The sequence below is a fragment of the Alnus glutinosa genome, chromosome 6, assembly GCF_958979055.1.
Source record: "Alnus glutinosa chromosome 6, dhAlnGlut1.1, whole genome shotgun sequence".
NCBI lineage: Eukaryota > Viridiplantae > Streptophyta > Magnoliopsida > Fagales > Betulaceae > Alnus > Alnus glutinosa.
Window position 1 is genome coordinate 9,768,799 of NC_084891.1, and position 22,774 is coordinate 9,791,572.

General features: G+C 34.4%; 3 protein-coding genes and 1 non-coding gene across 4 annotated transcripts; 3 read left to right on the plus strand and 1 right to left on the minus strand.

The window, feature by feature from the left end:
- Positions 1–8,402: 8,402 nt before the first annotated feature.
- On the plus strand, positions 8,403–11,932 carry LOC133871409 (uncharacterized). Its single transcript, XM_062308864.1, has 4 exons — positions 8,403–8,948; positions 9,954–10,491; positions 11,308–11,575; positions 11,669–11,932. Exons 1-4 carry the CDS (start codon positions 8,584–8,586, stop codon positions 11,803–11,805), a joined length of 1,308 nt encoding a protein of 435 aa, XP_062164848.1. The 5' UTR covers positions 8,403–8,583; the 3' UTR covers positions 11,806–11,932.
- A 3,189-nt stretch (positions 11,933–15,121) lies between these two features.
- TRNAR-ACG (transfer RNA arginine (anticodon ACG)) lies at positions 15,122–15,194 on the plus strand. Its single transcript has one exon. It is a non-coding gene; the product is annotated as a tRNA-Arg (tRNA).
- A 1,590-nt stretch (positions 15,195–16,784) lies between these two features.
- LOC133871503 (uncharacterized) lies at positions 16,785–17,210 on the plus strand. Its single transcript, XM_062308943.1, has one exon. It carries the CDS (start codon positions 16,785–16,787, stop codon positions 17,208–17,210), a length of 426 nt encoding a protein of 141 aa, XP_062164927.1.
- A 1,710-nt stretch (positions 17,211–18,920) lies between these two features.
- LOC133871252 (trihelix transcription factor ASR3) lies at positions 18,921–22,251 on the minus strand. The gene is made up of 3 exons (XM_062308651.1): positions 22,164–22,251; positions 20,961–21,526; positions 18,921–19,647 (listed from the first exon to the last, which is right to left on the minus strand). The coding sequence occupies exons 2-3, from the start codon at positions 21,439–21,441 to the stop codon at positions 19,118–19,120; spliced, it is 1,011 nt and encodes a 336-aa protein (XP_062164635.1). The 5' UTR covers positions 21,442–21,526; positions 22,164–22,251; the 3' UTR covers positions 18,921–19,117.
- Between the last annotated feature and the right edge of the window lie 523 nt (positions 22,252–22,774).

Below are 22,774 nucleotides of genomic sequence, written 5' to 3' on the forward strand. Positions count from 1 at the left end.
CATCCGTTCTTTAAGCGTATAGAACGCGTCGATTGCATACAGCAAGGGCATGCCTTCGCACCCTTGTTAGGCCAACCAGATAAATCTGCATACGCTGGCAAGTCATTTATCGTCCACATCAACTGGGATCACATAATAAAATTTTCCTTCTTTGAAGCATCGAATGTTCGTACCCCTACATTCCACAGTTCCAGCAACTCATCAATCAATGGCTGAAGGTAAATATCAATATCCATACCTGGTGAGCTCGGTCCAGGGATAACCAGGGAAAGGATGAAGGACGACTGTTTCATGCACATCCAAGGTGGCAAATTATACGGCACAAGCATTACGGGCCATGTGCTGTGGGATGTGCTCATGTTCCCAAATGGATTAAATCCATCTGCTGTCAAACCAAGCCGAACGTTCCTACTCTCTGCCATAAAATCTGGATGTAAAATGTCAAACGATCTCCATGCCTCACCGTCGGCCGGGTGCCTCAATACGCCATCCCTAGTGCGGCCTTCTGCATGCCATCTCATATAGGGCGCAGTATGCTCAGACATGAATAACCTCTGCAACGGTGGGATGAGTGGAAACCACCTCAAGATCTTCACCGGGCATTTTTTTCTCGCTGATATGATCTCACCATCATCATCTACATGTGTATCAGCCCTCCACTTAGACTCTCTACATACGGTACATGAATCTAATTCTTTATTGTCTTTCCAGAATAACATACAGTCATTACGGCACGCTGGAATCTTCTCATACCCCAGACCCATGCCACTTAGGAACTTTTTGGCCTCATACGTGTTATCTGGCAATGCCTCATCGCAAGGAGGCAACAACTGATTGATAAATTCGAGAATGTCTGAAAAAATCTTGTTACTAATACCTCCAACGCACTTCAAATTGTACATGTGTACAGTAGCACTCAATTTACTATGCTTTGTACCAGGGTGAAGGGGCTTCTCGGCGGTCTTTAACAGCTCTTGGTACTTCAATGCGTCCCCGCAAGAGGTATCTTCGTCAACTTGTTGCGGAAGAGTACTGACGGCTTCAGGAACATCGTGCACGCCGAAGGCGTCACGCAACATGGCGTGCATGTTATCATCCTGTTCCCCGGCGACACCCTCCTGTTCTGTGACTTCACCATGTTCAGTGCTACAAGCAACGGTCTCTGTTCCACTGTGATAACTCGAACACTGACCAGGAATAGCGGACCCAGTCGTAGTCTCACCGTGCATATACCACAAATTGTATCCCGGATTCATCCCTCTACCTCCAGTCAGGTGGGCAAGAACGTAATCTGGAGTGTGACGCTGGTTATTTCGACAATACTTGCATGGACAGTAAATTTTGCCATCGACCGCCGTACAGTTACTAATGGCAAATGCCACAAACGCCCTACACCCGTCGTTATACCGTGTCGTACCCCTAGGTGCTGACATCCAAGACTTGTCCATATGTCTCTGTATAGGGTTAAGAGATCGAGACAAATCATACGTCTTACGGTATAAACTTGTAAAAAAATTGTGCATGTCAGGCAAAATGGGGTGTACGACTTTTTTTCCCTTTTAAAGGGTTTAGGGTTAGGGGTTAGGGTTTTAGTTTTTTTTTAGAAAGTGTCGGAATTTGTTTTTTTTTTTTATTTAGGGGGTTTAGGGATTAGGGTTAGGGTTTAGGGTTTTAGGTTTTTTTTAGAAAGTGTAAGAATTTTTTTTTTTTTTTCTCTTAAGGGTTTAGGATTAGGGTTTAGGGTTTAAGGTTGGGGTTTTAGTTTTTAGTGTTAGGGTATTTTAGGGTTTAGAAAGTGTAGGATTTTGTATTTTTAAGGGTTTAGGGTTTAGGCTTTAGGGGTTAGAGTTTACAGTTAGGGTATTTTTTTTTTTAGTGTAGGAATTTTTTTTTTTTTTTTTTTAAAGGATCTAGGATTAGGGTTTAGGGTTTAGGGTTTTAGGTTTTTAGGGTTATGATTAGGATTAGGGTTTAGGGTTTAAGGTTTAAGGTTATGATTTTTGTTATGGTTTAGGCTTAGGGTTTTTTTTTTTTAGGGTTTAGGGTTTAAGGTTAGGATTTTTGTTTTTAGTGTTAGGGTTTTTTTTTTAGAAAGTGTAGGATTGATTTTTAGGGTTTAGGGTTAAGAGTTTAGGGTTTAGGGTTTGTTAGGGTTTAGGGTTTAGGTTAGGGTTTGTTAGGGTCTAGTGTTAGGGTTTAGGGTTTTAGGTTTTTTTTTTTTTTTAAGGGTTTAGGGTTTAGAGTTTAGGGTTTTAGGTTTTTTTTTTTTTTTTTTTTTAAGAGTTAAGGGTTTAGGGTTTGTTAGGGTTTAGGGTTTAGGGTTAGGGTTTGTTAGGGTCTAGGGTTAGGGTTTAGGGTTTTAGGTTTTTTTTTTTTTTTAAGGGTTTAGGGTTTAGAGTTTAGGGTTTTAGGTATTTTTTTTTTTTTTAAGAGTTAAGGGTTTAGGGTTTGTTAGGGTTTAGGGTTTAGGGTTAGGGTTTGTTAGGGTCTAGGGTTAGGGTTTAGGGTTTTAGGTTTTTTTTTTTTTTAAGCGATTAGGGTTTAGGGTTTAGGGTTTTAGGTTTTTTTTTTTTTTTTAAGGGTTTAGGGTTTAGGGTTTGTTAGGGTTTAGGGTTTGTTATGGTTTAGGGTTAGGGTTTTTTTTTTTTTTAAGGGTTTAGGGTTTAGGGTTTGTTAGGGTTTAGGGTTTGTTATGGTTTAGGGTTAGGGTTTTTATTTTTAGAAAGTGTATGATTGTTATTTTTTTTTTTTTGGTAAAGTGTTTAGGGTTAGGGTTAGGGTTTGTTAGGGTCTAGGGTTAGGGTTTAGGGTTTTAGGTTTTTTTTTTAAAAAGCGATTAGGGTTTAGGGTTTAGGGTTTTAGGTTTTTTTTTTTTTTTTAAGGGTTTAGGGTTTAGGGTTTAGGGTTTATTAGGGTTTAGGGTTTGTTATGGTTTAGGTTTAGGGTTTTTATTTTTAGAAAGTGTATGATTGTTATGTTTTTTTTTTGGGTAAAGTGTTTAGGGTTAGGGTTAGGGTTTTTATTTTTAGAAAGTATATGATTTTAATTTTTTTGGGGTAAAGTGTTTAGGGTTAGGGTTAGGGTATTTTTTTTTAGAAAGTGTAGGATTTTTTTTTTTTGTTGGGTAAAGTGTTTAGGGTTAGGGTTAGGGTTTTTATTTTTAGAAAGTGTATGATTGTTTTTTTTTTTGGGTAAAGTGTTTAGGGTTAGGGTTAGGGTTTTTATTTTTAGAAAGTGTAGGATTTTAATTTTTTTGGGGTAAAGTGTTTAGGGTTAGGGTTAGGGTATTTTTTTTAGAAAGTGTAGGATTTTTTTTTTTTTTTGGGTAAAGTGTTTAGGGTTAGGGTTAGGGTTTTTATTTTTAGAAAGTGTAGGATTTTAATTTTTTTGGGGTAAAGTGTTAAGGGTTAGGGTTAGGGTATTTTATTTTTAGAAAGTGTAGGGTTTTTTTTTTTTTTTTTTTAAAGGGTTTAGGGTTAGGGTTTTTTTTTTTAGAAAGTGTAGGGTTTTTTTTTAAAAAAAAAAAAAGGGTTTAGGGTTAGGGTTTTTTTTTTTTAGAAACTGTTAGTGTTTTTTTTTTTAGGGTTTGTGTTGGTTTTACGGTTATCAGATTTAAAGTTTAGGGTTACAGTTTGGGTTTTTCTTAAAAAGTAGACAGTCAATTTAATTGTTTTTCTTCCATATTCAAACCAATGGTTTGTTTTTTTTTTATAATTCTTTTTTGTTTCCATTTATCGTTTTCAAAAGTGTCATCGTTGGTTTAAAACGTTAAACTAATATGCGATATTGTTTGATTTTTTTTCCACGAACAAAAAAAACTCATGAATTCATAATAACTCATTACAATAAATATATATAAAACCTCTCAAATCAACATTTAAAACAAAAAAATTAAAAACAAAATAAACACAACAACATAGTGTAAAAGTACAAAGCTTCATAAAAAAAAATAAATAAATAAAATAAATAAAACCCTAAATGACACAAAAAAATACCAAGATGTACACAAAAATTTCATAAAAAAAAACTAACCAAATATATATATATTAGGAAAAAACACCAAAACCCAAATGCAGGAGTCCATTACAAAAAAAGCAAAAACAAAAATTCAGTAACACTGCAATAAAATAACAGACCAAAAAAAATATCAATACAAGACAAATACTCGGCCGGACATGGAGAAAAATATGCAGAACATGGACAAAAAAATTAAATACAAACAATGAGGGAAATTATACTCACTGCCAAATTGGGTCTATGGACAAATTATGCAGGTATATATCTGCATATTTGGAGGAACAAAATAAACCAAAAAAATCGACGTTAGCAAAATATACCAAAATGCTATATATATGTAGAAACCGGTATACACAGAGAGCAAATGAGGGAAATACCGAAGCAAAATCACGCACGGCCGGAGAAGGAGCTGCCGGAGAGTAGTTCCGGTGGAGAGAGAGAGCTAAGATAGATCCGGTTAGAATATATATCGGTGAGAGAGAGCGAGAGAGAGAGAGAGAGAGTCGGTGAGAGAGAGATGCTCGTGCGCTGACGGTCACCACGCCGGCCGGCTGAGTTCGACGTCCGGGGGAGAGAGAGAGAGACAGTGAGAGAGAGACAGTGAACGTAAGAGAAATGGGTAGCCTCCAGAGGAAGCTACCCATTTCTATATAATATATATATATATATATATATATATATATATATATATATATATATATATATATATATATATATATATATATATATATATATATATATATATATATATATATAAATTATTATATAAAATAAATTTTAATTTTCAAAAATTAAAAATTTGAAACACGTGCACGATTTTTGGCCAGGTGGCGCACGGGAGAAGTCCCGCGCGCCAGACCTTGCCAAACAATTGGACACGTGTACAGAGTACACGTGTCCAATTGGAGACGTGTATTTTAATACACGTCTCAAATTGTAGATTTTTTTTTTTAGAAAAAAATTATATTATAATATTATATAAAATAATATATGAATAAATATATATAAAATTTATTCAACTAAATACAAATACAAACTCATGCAGCCCATGCAGCCCTAAACCCTAAACTGTAAACTATTAATTCAAACTCTAACACTTAGTATATATACTAAAACCTAAAACCATAAAAAATAAAAAAATAGAAACTAAAACCTAACCATAAAATTAAACTCTAACCCTAAGTGCTAGACTATATATAGCTATATATATATATATATATATATATATATATATATAGCTATAAAACTAAACCCTAAGTAAATGTACTATATATGTAGCTATAAATCATAATCCTAAGTATATGTACTATATATATCGGAACAATCTAATTTTGAACTGCTCATGATTTAATATATATATTTAAAAGTGTACAATAATAACATATGAAAAATATATTGACATTATTATTCATAAAATGTAAAATCAATTAAATTATAACCCATAGCTTTAAGTATATATATTATATATACCTATAAACCCTAAAACCCTAACACTAAGTGTATACAATATATATAGCGATAAACCATAACCCTAAGTACGTGTACTATATACATTGCTATAAATCATAATCCTAAGTATATGTACTATATACATCGAAACAATCTAATTTTGAACTGCTCATGATTAAATATATATATATATATAAAAGTGTACAATAATGACACGTGAAAAATATATTGACATTATTATTCATAAAATGTAAAATCAATTAAATTATAAATTATTGCTTTAAGTGTATATATTATATATACCTATACACCCTAAAACCCTAACCCTAAGTGTATATGCTATATATAGCGATAAACCCTAACCCTAAGCATATATACTATATATAGTTATAAACCCTAACCCTATGTGTATATACTATATATATATATCGATAAACCCTAACCCAAAGTATATATACTATATATAGCTATAAATCCTAAGTTTAAGTGTATATACTATATTTACATTTTATGAATAATAATGTCAACATATTTTTCACGTGTCATTATTGTACAATTTTATATATATATATATATATATATATATATATATATATATATATATATATATATAACCCATAATCCTAAGTGTATATATTATATATACCTATAAACCCTAATCGTATATACTATATATATATATCGATAAACTCTAACCCTAATCATATATACTCTATATATATATCGATAAACTCTAACCCTAATCGTATATACTCTATATATATATCGATAAACTCTAACCCTAATTGTATATACTATATATATTAGGGTTTACATACTTATTAGTATACTATATATATATATAAATAATGAGCCTAAAAATTATAAATTTCAAGCATAGAATTTACATATAGCATATAGTTTTCAAACCTAATTTTATGTGTATAAGTTATGTACACCGTATTTTCACAGATTTGTATGGTTAATAAGATAAGGAGTATTTTTCTTTGTTTTTTTTGTTTCAAAAAATTAACACAACAATTTTTTTTTTTTTTAATTTTTTTTTTGGGGAAAAATTAACTGTTTGACACGTATCTAGGAGACACGTGTCAAATTGTAATACATCAACAATTGGGAGCGTGTATAACATACACGTGTCAAAATTGGACACGTGTATTATTACACGCGTCAAAATGGACAAGTGTATTATTACACGTGTCCATTTGGACACGAGTATTTAATACGCGTGTCCAATTGGACGCGTGTATTTAATACGCGTGTCCAATTGGACGCGTGTATTATTACACGCGTCCAATTGGACACGTGTATGTTATACACGTGTCCAATTGGACACGTGTACGTAATACGCGTGTCCAATTTTGACACGTGTTTAACATATACGCCCCCAAATGTTACTGTGTTACAATTTGACACGTGTCAAATTTAACGCGTGTCTACAGTAACCGGTACTGTAGACACGCGTCAAAATGCTGAAATTGTTGTAGTGAATGGATATATACCACATCGTATACTTGACACTATCATAAATATTTCTATTAAATTAAATTCAGTTTTATAGGTTCCAACTAGCTTTTTTTTTCTTTTTCTTTTTATTTTTATTTTTTCCTTTTGTTAGTTTTTATTTATTATTATATGTTTATTTCCTTAATTTTGGATCCTTTTACCCATCTAATTAAGGGCATTGCAAATGGAAAAGCAAAGCAAAAGCACTTCCGGCAACGCTTTATTCTTCACTTCCTTGAAACCCCTACCAAAAGTCAAAGAGAACTCTCACAAGGCAAAGCAAGTTCTTGCCTTTTCTTTTCTGCTTTATAACTTCGTAAACAAGAAATTTATTTATGCTTTCGGCACCCCGATCATCAGTCCTGAGATGAGATGGCCGGGCAGACAAACAAGTGGCCGGTCAATATTAAGGTGCTTGACAGGCAACATCAAATTAAGGAGCGCCATATTACTTTTTATTAAGGGTGGCAATTCGTATTCATTAAGGGTGGTAATTCATGTTCACGTATATCTTGGGTTCAGATTATATAGAAACATAAGTATAATTAAGACTATATATATACATCAACTCTAACTCAACTTTTTTAAGTAAACGGGTTAAATCTATCAACCCTAATTAACCCGTTAATTTTGTGTTAAGTTCGTGTCAAATTCATGAATTGTATTAAAAATTGACAACCTTAAATATCAAATGTTAGGTTTAGGGTTTCGTCGAAGCATGTGTATAATATTATATAGTTAAATTCTAACTCAACTCGTGCATTTAATTAAATGGGTTAAATTCTAACTCACTAATTTCGTACCGATTAAGTGAGGATTTAAATTTTTATTCAAGTACACTGTACTCCTTTTAACATTCTAGTTAAGTGATCAGTCCAATATTTTAAACTCACACAGAAAGGAATATATATGCCATTATAATTAAAACTGTCGGTGCAACATCAATTCACGATTCTCTTTTTATTTTATTTAAAAAAAAAATCTGATTATAGAAACTCAACTTCTTAGATATAATTGATCAATGATAACTTTCTAAAAAGTGAGCTTTGTGATTAATGACAATCTTGTTAAGGGCTTCAATTACGAATTAGATCTATTTTACGGTCAAAAATAAAAATTTTATAAATTTAATAGTGAATAATGTATATGTTGTCCTATTATTTAAACATTTTAAATAACGTGACATATATATATATATATATATAAAATATGTAACAAAATAAAATATTGACTATAAAAAACAAATAGAATTGGACTTATATATATTTATTCAGTAATTAAATATATAATTAAAAAATCAACTTTTTTATGGTTTTAAATTTTTAAAATAAGTGATAATTTAATAAAAAATTTATATGTGCGTTCACCTTTTACACAATAATTAACATGCATGTACAGTAGTACTATATATTGAGAATCGAAGAAGCATATAACTCTTGTCCCATTTCCAAGCAATACTTTCTCACTTTTCAAAAGGCTTACCGGCCCGATCTTCACAACCAGAAAAGCTTCTCCTCCACCAATCCATATAAATATACACTCCCACACTGATCGATCATGTTCATGCAGATCTTCCAAACTCCTTAATCAATTCCCTGAAATCCAACCTCATTGATGAATACATCCGATCGTGTAGACATCAACATCCTTTTGCGTGATGAGTCCAACGGCAACACCGTCCCCTTACTCCTCCAGCCCTCCTATGCGAGATCGAAATCCATAATGTCCGACGAGCTCCGCAAATTCCGCATAAGCCTCAGATGGTGCGCCCTCGACCACTCTTCCTGTGTCGGAAAATTCATCTCCTACTTCACCTTCATATTCTTCGCCCTCCTCGTCCCCCTTATAGCCTGCTTCTCCGCTCGAGTCCCAGCCTCCGCCGCAATCGACGACCCTATCTCTTTCAACAAGCTTGTCCAGCTTCCCGAGTCAGGCCTAGCCGCCATAGCCTTCTTCACACTCTCCGCCTTCTTCCGAAGGTACTGTTTATAAAATCACCTAAACTGCACTTTTCTTCGCTATATATGTTTAGGCACATTTGTAATTAGCTCAAAAAGTTTTGTTTATACGTACTTGAGAAATAATATAAATATATGTCTCTAATACATCTCATTTTTTAATTCTATCAATAAATTTATGAAATCAACATTGAGTTCTATAAATTCAATAGCAAATTTAAAACTGGATTGTATAAAGATTTGTATGAAGATGTATGTGTATCCTAAATCTCGTAAATATTAATAGAGGACACCAAAATACTCAAAAATACCCTTTTTTTTCTTTTTTCTTTTTTTTTAAAAAAAAAAAAAAAAAACTTTTTAATTGTTAATTATTTAATTGGGATAATAAATCCTAACGGTAGCTAATTAGGGGTGACATTGCAAACTTAATTTTAAAACATAAAGCATTCACAATGGCTTCTTCTTAATTTCTCTAAATTTAACTCTAAAAATCTACTTTAAAAGTTTTAGTTAATTACTTTCTTAAACCATCAAACAACAAATTCTCTAAATGTTTCTCTACTTTAAATAAATACTATTTTTTAATCGTTCACAATACTATCATGAATATCACCGTCTTTAAATAAATACTATTTTTCTCTACTTTGGCACGGTTTGTAAAAAATATTATTAAAAAATTATAATATTGTCTTATTGGCTCTTTGAATTAATCTAGAGAGAAAATTTGAGAAACATTTGTTAAAGAGTCTATTATACGAGTCTATTTGCGATTTTTATTAAAAATATAAAGATCGAAAAACTAAATATAAAGAGGTAATTAATGGTGAGTGCCCTAAGAATTTGATATTTAAACTTTTTAAACTTTAAGAATATAATTAAAAAAGCCTCGAATTAAACATAATGATTTATTGGATTTTCCCTAGCTATTTCATGCATGTAAAAACTTAATTAATAAAGCTGATAGACATATATTAATTACTGTACGTTCTATCTATTCACGGGTAACCGGGCGGCCGGGCGCAGGTATGGCCTCCGCCAACTTCTATTCCTCGAGGGCTTACAGGAAGATTCTTCATACGTACAGCGGGGATACACGCGCGAGCTTGACAAGGCGTTCCGCTACCTGGCATGCATACTTCTACCCTCGTTTTTCGTCGAACTCGCTCATAAAATCATTTTCTTCTCGACCGTGACGATATCGTTACCCTTTCTCAGCCCCAGCGTCGCATTGAATTGGATTATGTTTGCTTTCGTTGTGGTCTCGTGGGTTTATAGGACCGGGGTGTTCTTGCTGGTCTGCGTTCTGTTCCGGCTGACTTGCGAGCTTCAAATACTGCGGTTTGAGGGGCTTCATAAGATGTTTGAGGGGTGTGAGTCCGACAGCGGTGTGATATTTAAGGGGCATGTGAGGATTAGGAAACAGTTGTTGGCGACCAGCCACAGGTATCGGTTGTTTATAATAGTGTGTATGGTATCCATCACCGTCTGTCAGTTCGTCGCTTTGTTGCTGGTTTTGTCATCAAGTTATGAGAAGACTTTCTTTAATTCTGGTGACCTTGTGGTAAGTATTCTATACATGCCCAAAGACCATTAATTTTATAGTTCATCACGAAAACTTTACTTGCCACACACGACCTTTCATCATTTTTTTAATTATATTTATAAATTTTAAAAAGCGTCACTTTAATGTAATTATCTTTCAATTTTTTTTTAATTTCACTTGTCTATTAGAATTTTCTTTTAAATCATAATGGAGGGGTGTCAATGTTCCTAAAATACTCTTACTTTTTATGATTTTTTTTTTTAAAAAAAAAAAAAATTACTAAGATTTAGGCGTTGGTCAGGATTTAACAGAATTTATAAAAATACTTATGTTTAAATGTTTGAAATTTTAAAAAATAAATAAATAAATAAAAATAAAAAAAGTTATTTTGAGAATTTTGACAGAATTTAATGAAAAATCCTAATGAAATTATGAAATTAAAATAAATTGAAACATAAATATACTAAATTGACATTTTTCTAAAGTTTGAGGGTATGATTGGAAAAATGATGAAAGATCAAAGGTAATAAGTGAAATTTTCTATTACTTTTTTTTACCAATTGTTAGCATTCCGAGCAAAAAATGTGGGAATCTCTATAAAGCTCACTTGCCTCAGCAAGCTAGTGGCGAATTGTTTGCATGTGACCTATTCAGACGATAAGTCTTACAAAAGTTCTTTCATATTTGCTGACCAAATTGTTAGCAATTTAAACAACAAAATTGTTGGGATCTCTATCTCAAAAATTAAAGACTTGCATGCATGCATGCAGTTCTCTCATATTTGTATATAGTTCGTTGATATATAAAATTATATATATTTGGACATTAATGCAGGTATGCTCAGCTGTTCAGCTTAGTGGATTCTTGTTGTGCCTACTTGGGGCTGCAAGAATCACACATAGAGCTCAAGGGATCGTATCTGTTGCAACTCGATGGCAAATGGTTGTGACTTGCGCATCTTCCGGATCAGGCCAATTACAAGGCCATACGCCGGAGGCCGACGAATGCGGTGACATTGATATTTCTGTGTCACCGTCCGACAACATTTTCACCTCAATTTCCCCACAAGACCCTTCCTTATTCCAAACCAGGCAAGCCTTAGGTAAGTATATATACTATATATGATCGATGCCGGCCAATGCCGCCGCTATTTGTTTGTTGTTTATGATTGGTTTCCCGGCCTACATGCTTGCAGTAACATACTTGCAACACAACACTGGGGGGATCACGCTGTTTGGGTTCGCGCTTGATCGTGGATTGCTTCACACACTCTTCGCATTTGAGTTCTCTCTGGTGCTGTGGATACTAAGCAAAGTGGTTGTTTTGTCTTGAACAAATTAAATCCTCTGCATGGAGTTTCTTCCCCTTCATTAAATTTTCAGTCAAAGCTGGGGAGCAAATCTGATGTTCATGGGTATATAAAGGAATAGCTAAAAGAAATATATTCATTTCAAAGCTATTATTCTTGTTATGTAAGGAAATAAGATTCAGCAAACGCAACTCAGTCTACTGATTACGGAAAATTTCATCGCAATGTAAAGGGAAAGTTTCACATACAGGCCCTGTTTGATAACCACTTTCCCCTCCCCTCCCCTTCCCTTCACTTCTCCGAAAAAACATTAACTTCAAAACATTCTTAACTTTTTTCACTTTTTATATCACATCAACACTTTCTTATTACTTTTTAAATAAAAAACTCACTACAATACAAATTTTTTTCACTTTTTCATATAAATTATATCAACTTTATATCACATCAATTTTAATTTTCAATCATTCAAAAAAAAATCCAAGGGGAGGGGAGGGCAAGGGGGTTTTCAAACGGAGCCACAATCTTTTATCTTTTGTCACTTTTATAAATATCATAACCTCAAACTTTAAAAAATGTTAATTTAGGGTATCTATTTTTTATTTTATTTTTTTCAATTTCAACCATCCATTAAAATTTTTCATTAAATCCTGTCAAAATTTTTAAAATAACCGTGTGTTTTTTTTTTCATATATAAAAAATTATATAAATTTTCAAAGATTTGTGCATGGCCGGGCACGTATTTTTACAAATTCCATTAATTTGTGATTAACATCTAAATCCTTTTAATTTTTTCTTTTTTTTCCTAACAGGGGATTAAACAGAAAAATTATGAAAGATGAAAGATTGTACATAATTGAAGTTTTCCCTTTATGATTACATGTAAATAGTTTTGCTACCGTACGTAGTTGCATGTTCTCAATGAGTAATATATGATTACTAATTAATTAAACATGTTTGATGAAATGCTTTTCGCACACTTAATTGGTGTTGAGATTTTGACTTTGTATTTATAATAAACTGACAACCTTCAAATCCACTGAAATCAAGGTTTTGTAATAATCTCACTGCTAATATGAAGGATGAAGGATCATTATATATCAAAACAATCTATACGTATTTCACATTTTCTGGAATGTTTTGGGTGGCACCATGACGCGGTAATTAATCGGCTTTCAGAAATTAAGAATCCATGAAATTAACCACATAACAAGATATGTAAACAGAGAAATTAATAAATAAATAAAAAATCTAAATATATATATACATATATATTTAAGAAATCTGGATGAAGGGGTAAATATTTTGGTAAATACACACCTCACTTTGGGCATTCTTCTTAAATATTGTTAAGAAATCTGGTTGATAATAAAACCTACGTTTATTAACAAAAATTTGCCAATCAAATTACATGTAAAGATGTATGCCAATAATAATCTACTGTAAAGCCCCTATATATCACCCTCGCCAGATTAGAGAATGAGAGACGGAGTAGTTATCCAGAATCTTAATTACCCAACACTTTTTCTTACCAAAAAACAAATAATAATGACTAAATGAAAAAAAAAATTTAAAAAAATAATAATAATCAGTTCATTAGTCAAAATCGTTATAAGGACATGAAATGATGACAATACCCTAAGCTTAGAAATTAAATTTACTTAAATGCTCTTAAAGTTAAAATGTAAAAATATATATATATATATATATATATATATATATATATATATATATAAAATAAATAAAATTAAAATTAAAATTAAAAAATAAAATAAAATGATGTACTTTGTCTTGGTTTTTACTTGTGTTCAATGTGGGTTCCGCATGAAAAGAGTTACAAAACACTTGGTCGCATGCTATATCAACTTCACTGTCATACTACTCTACCATCATACCTGTGTCGTATTTCAACAAAATTGGTTGGTGTGTCAAGTTGGCCCGGTTAATCCGCCAACCCGTTAGGGTCAATTCGAACCCGACACGATTAGTTAAACGGGTTAGTACCCTAAACCCTAACACGACACACTTATTTGCTGAGAAACTCAACGCAACACGACATACATACCTGTTGACACGAACCAATCCCATCTCTCTCATTTCTTTTCTTTTCTTTCTTTTTGATTTGTATTCTCCACTAGTACAAAGACCAATTTGCTACAAAATTAATAAAGAACCTAACCAGGGATGGGTTAGGACTTGAACTTGAATAATAGACCAATGGGTATACAGTATACCCACTTCACAAAAATTAATATGAGTAAGGAAAACGAGTTTACCTTAAGGGATATAATATAGTAGGTCTTTAATGGATTAATTAAGTTAGTGGGCCTTTTATCTAATGGGCTTTTATTTGTAAATAAGTTAGTTTGGTTGAACCTTTTACTTTGTAATTTTGTTAAGGTATTGGGCCTTATTGTAAAGAGTGAATTAGGGAGCAGATAAAGATAAATAAGTGATGAGATAGCAGAAAGCTCTAGAAGATTAGCTGGCAACATTCTGTTATAAAGAACCCATGCCAACGGGTAGAAAATGAAGGCAAGAAAAAGAGTATTGAGAATTGAGTGGTTAATCGGAGAGATCAGGCCTCTCGAAGAGCATATTAGGCCTCTCGAAGTGCCTATAGCTATTGTTTCCCTAGAGATTGAGCAATCTCAAATCTGCTCCTATCATTTCAATACAAGTTTATCTAGAATTTTCTATCATCAATCCATCATCTTAAAAAAAAAAAAAAAAACCAAAAATATCCTTAAACCTAGAAAATCCCATTACATTTACATCATTCACTAATCTAAAAATTACCACGGTATCATCCATGCATATTGCCCCAATATGAGGCCTACACAATACAGTGAGCATTCTCCTCTTCTGAATGCAATGATGTGTGGGAGAGAGAACCTCAAATTGCTATGCTAACTGCAGCGCTGAGAGATAGAGAAAGAGAGAGAGGGAGAAAGACGACGAGCTAGAGCAAGAGAGTCATGGCGTCTAGAGAGTGGAGAGTAACAGTGACTAGGGTTAGTCGGTTAGGACTTAGGTGGTTTCTCACTTTTTTGTTTTTTTCTTTTTTATTATTAACGAGTTGACAAGTAGACCTGTTTAAAACGTTTATAAACGGATTGACCAATTTATAACTCAAACTTGTTTAACCTAAATCCAAACTTTATATAACTGTGTGTCGTGTTAAAAGTTGATAACCCTAATTTCAATCAAGTAGTCCAAAGCCCAGAGATATGAAAAAAAAAAAAAAAAAAAAAAAAAAAAAAAAAAAAAAAAAAAAAAAAAAATTGACGAAGTAGTTTTATATAAATAGTAATTACTTCCAGCATGATTCAAACAGATGACTTCATGGCCCAATGGATAAGGCGCTGGTCTACGAAACCAGAGATTCTGGGTTCGATCCCCAGTGAAGTCGTATTATATATCTTCAGCTTTCACAAAAATTTTGAAGAGCTTTTGGGATGGCCTACGTCTCTCAAATGGAGCGTGGGGACTTGCATTGGTGGACTCACTATGTCCAGCTGGGTGCAAGTGTATGGACTTTTATCCAATTGACCAAAATCTATCCATACACCATAACGGTTGCCCAACTAACCACATTAGAACATTCGCTGCCTCACAAAAATAATTTCTTTTTGGCTATTTTGGCGAGGTAATTTGGTAAAAATATACAAAAATACACTCCAGCATTTGTTAATACTGTTCATTCACCAAATGTTTAAAATATCATTAAATTTGTTCTCTCTTTCCCTTTTCTTTTTTTTTTTTTTTTTTTTTCTTTTTTTTTTTCTTTTTTTTCTCGTTTCTCTCTCACACTGTCCATTCTCTTTGGTCCCCTCTTGTAATGCTAATTGCTGAGTAATGACTTGATGAAAATTGATGAAAAACTTGAATATATTAATCTTATGATTTTTGAGGTCTTGTGTCGTTTTCGTATTCATAAATATGACCATTAAGAAAAAAAAAATTAAAAATATAACCATTACAAAAAGATAAACATTCAAAAAAAAAATTATAGAAAAAGAATAAAGAAATTTGAAAAAAATTTATCTAAATAGAATGGTGACAGTAGATAGCTAAAATGGTGAGGCTGCTGGAAGTGTTTTTAAAAAGTTGATGGTTAAAATAGAGAAAAGTGATTTTTAACTATTTTGACTAGTAAAATTTGATGAGACTACTAGGATTCTATGAATGCTTTTAGACTCACCCAAAAGCTATTTTGATGAGCTAATTTGTTAAAATAATCCAAAATGAGCTCTAATTTGGTAAATGAATAGTACTCACCAATAATAGTGAGCACTGTTCATTCACCAAAACAATAAAAAGCTATTAAAATTTTCTCTCTCTCCTTTTTTATTTCTCTCATACATCACACACAACCTCTCTTTTGAAAAATAAATAAATTAATTAATTAAATAGAATAGTGAATGTGGATAACTAAAATGGTGAGGTTGTTGGGTGTGATTTAAAAAAGTTGATGGCTAAAATAGAAAAGACTGATTTTTGCCTATTTTGACTAGTAAAATTTGGTGAGACTACTAATAATACTCTTCGTAGTGACTTTTCTTATATATTTTTTAAAATTTAGAGAATCAAGCTACTTTTTTGTTTCACTATTCAAATAAACTTCATAACAGCTTCTTTTATCCTTTTTCTATACTATTTAAATATTATTTCAAATAAATACCTATAAAAAGTGAAAGAAAATGGAAAGTTATTTAAATATTCTTTCAAATACATGAGAGAGGATTTAAAAATTAAATAAATAAATGAGAGTGGGTAGCACTTTTGGTTCCTTTAGAGTATCTCCACCAGATGCTCTACTTTAGCCAAAAAGTCAAATTTAATTATTTTTGTCCTTTTTTCTTCTCCAGCAAATTAGCTACTTTAACCATTTTTCCTTAACAGTGAACAATAAATAGCCAACAATGGCTATTCACTGTTCAACACTACAAACATTTTTTATTAATATTTTCTTACTCTCCCACTCTCCCTCCCGGTCCTGATGCCCTTATTTCCTCCACCCCTCTCGGTCACCACCGCTGCCCTTCTTTCCTCCGTCCCCAGCAACGTCATCGTTCTCACCCAAGACCTCGCCGATGAACTCGTCCTCGTCGACACCAAGCTCGACAAGCTTCGCGGCGAGATGCTCGACCTCCAGCACGCCGTTGCCTTCTTCCCCCACACCAAAATTCACGCCTCCGTCGACTACGCCGTCACCGTCGGATCCGATCTCTACATCGTCACTGCCGAGGCCCGCCAGATCCTCGACTCATCCAACTATCCAAGTATTGGTTCCTCGTTCCCGATCATCTCGACGCTCGCCGATCCTCATCGCAGATCCTTAACTCCATCGACTATGCCGATCACTCGGCTTCGGCTTTGTTGGGATTCCTTCCATTTTGCTAGGTCTGAATACTCAAAGAAATGAGACAGGTTGGGGTTGGGGTTGGGGTTGGGGTTGGGGTTAGGGTTGGGGGTTGGGGGAGACCGGAGAGTGAGAGGGAGAGGGAGAAGAGTGAAAAAAAAAATTAAAAAAATAAAAAAAAAAATTAAAGAAAATGAAGAGTGGAATAGAGATTATTGTTGGAATGTTTTTAAGATAGCCAATGATTAAAGTAGAGATTAGTACTTTTTGTGTAATTATTTTAACTCCAACTGCTGAAGATGCTCTCAAATTTTTTCTTACTTTAGAGAACACCAAGTGAGTTTGCTGTTGCAAGGGTAATTTTAGGAGTTTTTTTTTCTATATTTAGGAAAGGAAATAAAAATTAGGGAGTCAATTTCTAGTGCTCTAAATGCTTATGTTTGTGGAAGAATTGTTACGCGCCTACTACGACAATATTTAACTCCTTGATTATTTCATTAACTTGCTGGTGTCTTTAAATAGACACTTAAAAATAAAATAGGATAAATAATAATCAATTAATGATAAAGCAAATTTAAAAATAAAACTAATCTTGATTCTTTTTTTTTTTTTTTTTTTATAAGTACATCAGAAACTATTACAAAGAGAAATTAAAAGAACAAAAACAGGGGTTGGGCAACCCAAATATAAACCTATGAATGAAAGTACGCGGGGCCAATGCTTCCGAAGATGCGGGCCCTTTGGCTCGAGGCACTGATGCCACAAAGCCGGGGTCACCAATAAAGGTGATATCACAAGTGTATTGAGTCACAAGGACCCAAACACAAACACAGGGGTAAACTGGGGGAGAGGGATACAACAAATAAGCCCAAAAAAACAAGGTTACAATAATAAAACATAACAACAATACAAAAGCAAGTAAAAAGCCAACAACAGAGGCCCGGAGGGCAGGGGGATGGGAGCCACCTCTGGTGGCGCGTGAGAGACACGCGCGGCCAGGGGATGGCCTCTCGCCAGTGGGAGACGCAGGAGCCGCCGAAGTACGCCGCAAGACGCGGTGGGGAGAGGCGGCGGGAGGAGACGTGTTCCACACGCGCCAGGAAGAACCCTGGCGCGTGCAGAAGACGCTCCGGCGAGTGGGAAGCGGTGGGAGGCACGACGACCGTAGACGGACTCGGAGGACGCCGGCGAACCCACTGGTGAGGCGCGTGTAGTGCGAAAATTGGCCGGGAAGTGTAGATCTAAATCCTAAGATGTCGACCCAAAAACCCAACCAAAAAACGCACAGAACACGGTGGAAGGAGGCGGGCGGTGAGCTCTGTGTTGAGAGCAGAAGAAGAAGAGCTGGAAAAAGGTAAGATAAGTCCGGTACAGAGCCGGCTCTATGGAACCAGTGCAAAGCCGGCATGGTTTGAGAGAAAGCTCTCAATCTTATTTGGGTATGGGTTGGTGTGATGTTGGGTAGTTGTGGGGAGAGTGAAAGCACAGCAGAAAACGATGGAGAGGGAAGCATAAAGCTTCCCTCCCATGGAGGGAGCACCAGCAGCAAACTAGCAGAAAGAATTGTAGAGAACTAATCTTGATTCTAATTGAGAACTAGGGATCCTTATTAAATAAAATTCTACCTTAACACAAATTCTAATCTCACATAAATTTTAATCCTAATCCAAACCGTAACAAGAATTTACTTTAATCCTGGAAAGAGGGGGAAAACACACACACACACACAAAATAGATGCATTTTAAACGCGAAAAGCAAGCACAAAGGAGACATTGAGCCTTGAACTGCACAAATTACCAAGGCCAGAGGAGGGACAGAGTATTCATTCATTCTTGCTGATTTTGTTCTTCACTTGCAAGTAACATGGAAATGGAAGCTACCTACTACATCACAACTAGCATTTAATTAGAAAATTTAACGTCAATTTCTTAACTAAAAGGCTTTATATTTCACTTCTGAATGCATACAGCTATTCACATTCTTGAACAAGATCACTGAACTGATCAAGGGTGTTTACAATGTCTCTGAGGCATGTGATAAGTTTGTCTCCTTGACGTCTTGCAAAATCAGTTTGGTAGTCCTCAACATTCTTCACATCAGCAGCCCCAAAGTCTAAATTTTCAGAAACAATGGCGTCAATCAGTTCTGCATTCTCATGCAATTTCTTAATCATCATTTGCTCCGGTTCTTCTATACCAATTGTCCCCTTTTCTTCCACCCAACTTTTCTGAGGCTTTCCTTTACCATGACTTTGGTTACACTTCTCTTCTATAGGGCTTTCCACAGGATCTTCTTCATGGCTTTTCTGATACTTTTCTTTGAAGCAACTTCCCTGAGGACTTTCTTCCGTTGGGCTATTCTCAGGATCTTCTAGGAGTCTTTTCTGAAGCTTTTCTTCAGTGTGGCTTCTCGGAGGCTCTTCCTTTTTGTAGCTTATCAAAGGCTTTTCCTCTAAACGGATTTTTGGAGATGTTAACCGCCGCCTTTGCCTCTTGGACCCTGGTGACACAACATTTTAAGAATACAGCTAGGGCTGACATAAAATTCAGTAACACAAGTTCTAACAAGCATCTTGCGTTCTTAAACGTTTTATTCGTTCCGCACAAAAGCATCCAAAGAAGCATAACAATAATCAGTTTTTGGAATAGAAATGGTCATTCATTCCCAATCCTGGAACAGAGGGACGCCTAAGCAAACTTGCTACTGTATCCATGCATCTTACAGCCCACCTAGTGAAAACAGAAGCTATTTAAGAAAGATATAAAAAGAACCGTTCATCTGGAGAAATCATAGGAAACAGAATAAAAGCTTTCTCAGTTTTTTTATGATTTGGTCTTTCAGATGTCTCACAATTATTAATCTACTGCTTATCTATTTATATGCCTGTAAACTATAATCATCCATCCATAATGAGAATGATTTCTGAGTAATTTATTAATCATTATGCTATGTATTGGAGGCCAGATCTGGCCCTCCCACTTGAGCCACAAATTCTATATTGACAAATCGATGAAATCCTATTAATCATAATAGTTATCATAGTTATCTCAATTCTCAAATTCTCTTAAATCCTTGGAGTTGTTTGTGTGGCAGTCTCTAATGTTTCCTAGCTAGATCTGAGCCATTCATGGGCAGTTTGGCTCATCAGCAGCCCTATGTGTGTGTGTGAGCCAAGCTGCCCATAACAATTAGCAAACAAAGCTTCAAATCCTGATATATCCTTTGGTGGGATCAGATATGGGAGACAATAACACATCGAACATAAAAACAATAGATGTTCAGGTTGAGGGAAAACAATTCTTGAAAGGACTTGATTCCTCTTATCAACAAGTAATCTTCTAATTTTATTTTTCTTGGTATTCATATTGCATGTAAAAACCAAATACAAATCAAATTTTACAGAATATTTGTGTAAGAGACCATCTACCCATCTGCCTCCCCCACAGAATTTGGGGGAGTTAGTTAACAGAAAAAGATAAATCTACTCTATCATCAATGCAGTATAACAGCAATAATCATGAAATCCCTTCTTTTTTGGCTAAAACAGCATTATAAATTCCACAGCATCAAGTAATAATTGCAAGTCACAGCCTAATAGAACACTTCAGCGGACATCAAGAAAACAATAGGCAATTGCTAACAAAAGGAGACAGCAGAACTAAAATTTTCTCAGAACTCCAATATAATAAATGATTATCGAAACATATCAGCTAGATATTATCCATAAATGCCATTCATGGAGATAACCATTTACATACATTGAAGAGATTTTATTCGAAAGCACCATTCTTGGTCTTGGAGATAAACCATACCTAGTTCTGCAGCTACATCAACCACCTCAAGCTCTGCTTCTGGATCACTATCTGGGTCTGTATCCGATTTCTTCTCCCGTGCCCTTACAAGATCATCAACCGCTTTGAACAGCTCACTGTCAAAATTTTCTGGAAGCCCACATTGTCTTCTCCTTTCACTTTCCAGAGACCAATACAAACCACTCCCACACTGCAACTCCCACTGCTTGATCTTGTTGTACTCAGATACCAGGGAGTCCCACTTCCTCCGACACTGATTCAAAGTCCGCGGTTTATCCAAAGCAGTGCAGTTCTGCGCTATTATATTCCACATCTGATAGCTAGACAAAGCATTCGAGCAATCTGCTTCAATAGCAGCAATCTCATTCACAAGAATGAGTGCACCCTCTACAGACCACTCTGGAGCTGCCTGAGAACGCGTGCGTCTAGAACCCGAAACACATAATTGTTTGCTTTCTTCATTTTCCATTTTATGCTTCATGCCCTTCTTTTAGGTCTTCTTTAGTTTTCAAAATTTTCACCCTACTGGGTTGCTTTCATTTTTCTCATTCAATCCAAGCCAATGCCTGTTATATAAAAATAGAGCAGCCGTTTTTTAGAAACTAAAATAGTTGATGAATCCTAGCAATGTTCAATTAAAAAAAACAAAAATAAAAAAGTTAATTTCTTTGGCTTTCCATAATGAGAAATGTGAAGCTTTCCTCAAGCATCAACTGAGTCTAACTTAATTCAGTAAATTTCGTGATTCATATCAAAAATCTAAAAGGCGTAATTATATACAACTGTATTTTTTTTTATCTTCCTTTCCTCATCTTTCTGTCAAGAACAACCAAAAAACAAAAAAGAAGACGAAAAAAAAAAATGAATGGAACTGAGAATAGACGTTATAGAACGAACGGCATCGAATTTGATTACAAGAAGTCGAGGACATAAGTAATGTAATGCAGCAATAATAATGAAAACAGTGATGAAAATGAGAATCAAAACAGTAATCAAAGAATAGAATCATCCAGTTAATATCTCTAGACTCTAGGCCAGTACCATTACTGGAAGCCATCAAACTCCTACCAAAACTAATGGAAATCAGAGAGAAAAAGGGGTACGATGGAAATCGAGAAAATGACAACCCGATACAAAGAGATACAAGGCAATCGGAAATCGGAAATCGGAAATCGGAAATCGGAAATCGGAAATCGGCCTTACCTACGGAGCCCCATTCAGCAATAAGCCATCTCTGTGATCTTCGACTTGTTACGACTAGAGATGTGTGTGTTTGTCACTTCAATGGAAAACGACAAGGACGAGAGGGAACGACATCTTCTTTGATTCTTGATGGGCTGGTCTAAGCAAAATTCGATGGTCTATGGGCTTTAGGTGGTATATGAGGTTTATCAATGTGACCTGTTCCTCAAAGGTAGACCCCTAGGGCTCTCTTTGATAACATTTTTTTTTCATGCCCCATTTGTTTCGGCGTAAAATAATTTTGGAGAAGTCATTTTTCAGAAAAATATTTTCCGTCGAAATTATTTTTCGGTGTTTAACGCGTACGAAAAATTACAAATATTTTTTATATTTTAATTTAATCATATTAATTTTAAAAAAAAATAAATTTTATTCACAAAATAAAAAATATTAATATAAAATAATATAAAAATATTTTTTAAAATATACAAATTCCGGCAAAGTTGCCGGAATCCGGCCATTTTCGCCGGATTCCGGCGAACTTTGCCGGGATCCGGCACAAAACGGCCGGATCCCGGCCAGTTGACCGGAAACCGGCCGTCCTGGCCGGAGATTCGGCTAGAACAGCCGAA